Source organism: Mandrillus leucophaeus, unplaced genomic scaffold, assembly GCF_000951045.1.
Source record: "Mandrillus leucophaeus isolate KB7577 unplaced genomic scaffold, Mleu.le_1.0 Scaffold85, whole genome shotgun sequence".
Classification (NCBI taxonomy): Eukaryota; Metazoa; Chordata; class Mammalia; order Primates; family Cercopithecidae; genus Mandrillus; species Mandrillus leucophaeus.
This window is the reverse complement of record NW_012109252.1, coordinates 2,312,739-2,316,157: the sequence shown is the minus strand read 5'-3', so window position 1 is coordinate 2,316,157 and position 3,419 is coordinate 2,312,739. Positions and strand designations below refer to the sequence as shown.

The following is a 3,419-nucleotide window of genomic DNA, read 5'->3' as shown; positions in this document are numbered from 1 at the left end:
GGGCCAGCCTCCCGCACCCTGTCGCCTCCCTGGGGACCCCAGCCTCCCGCACCCTGTCGCCTCCCTGGGGACCCCAGCCTCCCGCACCGTGTCACCTCCCTGGGGACCCCAGCCTCCCGCACCGTGTTGCCTCCCTGGGGACCCCAGCCTCCCACATGGTATCGCCTCTCTGGGACCCCAACCCCTGCGTGCCCAGCCTGAGGACACAGCCCCCTCCTCAGATGGCATCGCTCTCAGGCCCTGCAATGCTCCTGTGTAGGCTGGGGCCCTCCTCTACCCTCCGCTCCTGATGGAATCTCAACTGAAACAAGAGGCAATGCCACGGGAGATGGGATCTGCCAACCACTGAAGTCGCATCCCTGAGTTCCTGCCCAGTGGGCTCTGGGTGCAGCTTGGTGCTGCAGGGTGGGCTTTGGTGCCACGGGGCATGTGCGTGGAGTCAGCAGTCTCCACCATGGGGGCTGTCGTCTTTTCTCTTATTCTCAGATTGTGGGACAACTCATAGGGCGGAGATGACAGTCTGGTGGTTTCTTGTGGGTTTTTATGAGTTTCATCACTTTACTTTAGATAATTGTGCAGGATCGTGAGTTTCTTTAATTTCAAGAGCTGTGAGGCTGCTGGTTCCTGGGGCACACAGTGTCTCTAAGCTTCGTCCCAGCCCTCACCCCTGCTGCCCCCTGCAATCCCTGATGGGCAGGGCGGGGACAGTTCTCCTGGGACTGATCCCACAGAGCCTGAGGGCCAGGCAGCCCTTGAGGCCACGTCGGGGGGTCGCTGTGTGAGCAGCCCCTGCTGGCTGCGGGGTGACGAGGGCCCAGGCCCAGGCACCAGTGGGAACCCTCAGAGCAGGCTGCTGGGATGCACTTTTGGAGCTGTGGGGCTGCAGCTGAGCCTGGAAGCTCCAGAAGGACCAGGTTGCATGGAGAAGCAGAAGGCGCCTGTCCAGGACAGCAGAGCTAAGAGGAGGCATGGACTCAGAACCAGGGTCGGGCTGCAGGCAGGCGGTGGGGACCCACACCACAGCCTGGAGACCTCAGGGAAGGTTCTGGGCAGGTTCTGATGGGCCTGGGGGAATGGATCAGCCTCCTCCATCAGTCCCCACGGTTCGGGTCCTCCTGTGCCTCCTCTTGTCTGCCTGCCCGTGTCTCCTTTTGGACACAAGCTCAGTGGCCTGGGCCCCTCAGCAGGGGCACCATGCCTGTGTCTTCAGAGTGGCCGTTTTCTGGGCTCATGAAGGAGCCAGGATGATTAAAATGGCAGGCAGTTGGGTTGCTGGTGTTCGGTTGCTGGGGAGGCCTGTGATTGGAGCAAAGCCTGCTGCTGTGTTGCAGCCACTGAATGGCGCTCCAGCTGGACACCACACGGACCCAACAGGTCCCAGTCAGACTCGCTCCATGGGGCCAGCAGACTTGACCGTCTCTCGATTTCACAGGGTCAGCTGGAGGCCCACCAGGAGGAAGGCATGGTGATCTCCCACATGGCCGTGGCCGGCGTCGGCATCTGGATTGCCTTCACCTCGGGGTCCACACTCCGCCTTTTTCACACGGAAACTCTCAAGCACTTGCAGGACATCAACATCGCCACCCCTGTTCACAACATGCTGCCAGGTAGGGGGGTGGGACGGGGCCCAGGGATGGGCATGGGGGTGCGGAGCACCGTCAGCCCACCTTAGTGCTTCGTGGTGCAGGACACAGAGGCCCCTGAAGGAGCCACGTGCTGGGAGGAGCCACGTGGCGGTGCCATCTCTATAGGTCAAAGCGGGTGGGAGACGATTTCTCATTATCGGCACAACAAGGCCCTGGGGAAGCCGGGACCTGAGGCTGAAGAAGGCAGAACAGGAGGCCTCCCTGCGGCTGGGGGGGCTGTTGGGGAGAGGCTGTTTGTGAATGCCCCGTTGCTGGTGGGTATCACCGAAGTTTCTGGGCAGGGAGGGAGGCCGTTACACATTGAGTTTTGGAAGGATCATCCTACAGCAGGGTGTGGAGAAAAGAAATGAGGAGGGGCCCAACTGGCTTCCTTCATGGGTAGCCTGGGGCCACACTGGGGTCCATGGAAGGGCTGTTTTGGTTCTTTGCCTGCTGGTGAGTATTGGAAGATGTTTGCAGTTTTAAGGGGAAGGCATGAAGTAAGGGCTCTGCCTCGGTGCCCCTCGGCTGCTGTGACACACGCCACAGATGGGCAGGCTTACAAGCCAGAGAGGCTGCCCCTCCGCATTCTGGAGGCTGCATGCCCAGGAGCACGGTGCCTGCAGGGCAGGTTTCTGGGAGGATCTGCTTCCTGCTTTGCAGTTGCTGCCTTCTGACTGGGGCCTCATGTGGTGGAAAAAGAGCCCTGGGGTCTCCTCCGCTTCCTGTAAGGGCGCTAATCCCATCATGGGGACCCTATCCTCATGATCTCATCTGACCCTAATCACCTCCCCAAAGCCCCGCCTCCTCGTACCATCCCACTGCAGGCAGGGCTGACATCGAAATTTGGGGAGATACAATCAGTCCATGACGGGCCATTTATGATACATTGAAAAAAACCGCAATGATTAGGGGTCCGGTTCTAGAACGGGTGTGAGGCTGTCCTTTGACAAGGGGAGGATGAGGAGGATGAGGAGGCATTGAGGATGTTCCTCGGGGCCGCTGCGTCCCCTCCGCACTCCCATTGGAGGTGGGAGGGTGAATATATTTGGTGCATGGTGAGTCTGTGATAGCCATTCTTTTCTCAGGGGCTAACTGTACAAGTCATTGTTAAAATACTCCAGGAGATTTCTCTTGGTGGAGAAAAGGAGGAAAAGTTGGAGAAAAAAGGAAAAGGAGGTTTATGTAACATGCAGATTTATATTTAGAGAACCAAAATGGTTAAGTCCCCATGGCTTAGAAAGCAGACGGACGCTCTGCTGCGGACCTTGTGTTTTCTTTGGAGCACTCGCTGGTGGAGCAAATGTTTGCTGCAGGAATGGGCTGTCGTTGTTGGGACAGAACCAAGTCACATCCGTAATTGCCAAAGCTCTCACGTGGCAGTGAGTGTCCGTGTGTTCAAAGTTCTGTACACAAGGGGAGGTGAGGAGGGCGTTGCGAGAAAAACCTCTCCCCTCGACCTCCCGTGGGCTGCAGCCCCTGAGCCTCCCAATCCCGCCCCGGCTGCCTGCAGCTCAGGCCTCCCTCTGGGGAGGAGCAGCCCACGGTTACCCTGGTTCCAGAGTTCCGAGAGCAGCCATGGAAATGCAGCGGCCCCGCAGGATCTTTGGTGTTTATCCCTCTCCGGTTAGGATCAGAAAGAAACTCCTAATGAAGGGAAGGCTCTGGCCAGTGTGAGTGGAGTCTGTATTTTGAATTTGATTTTTTAATAAAATAACCCTTGCACACGATTTAATAAAAGCCAACAGCACTCACGCCCAGGCTATGAAAAGCAAAGCAGGATAGGAAAGGCTG

At 58.1% G+C, this 3,419-nt stretch overlaps 1 protein-coding gene across 1 annotated transcript in view; it reads left to right on the top strand.

Moving 5' to 3' along the window:
• The window catches only part of ARHGEF10 (Rho guanine nucleotide exchange factor (GEF) 10), a 174,042-nt gene that overhangs the window by 157,348 nt on the left and 13,275 nt on the right, over positions 1-3,419 (top strand). The window contains exon 26 of the mRNA XM_011968597.1: positions 1,433-1,607. Within this exon, the coding sequence (XP_011823987.1) occupies positions 1,433-1,607 (175 nt within the window). The remainder of the gene's footprint in view (positions 1-1,432; positions 1,608-3,419) is intronic.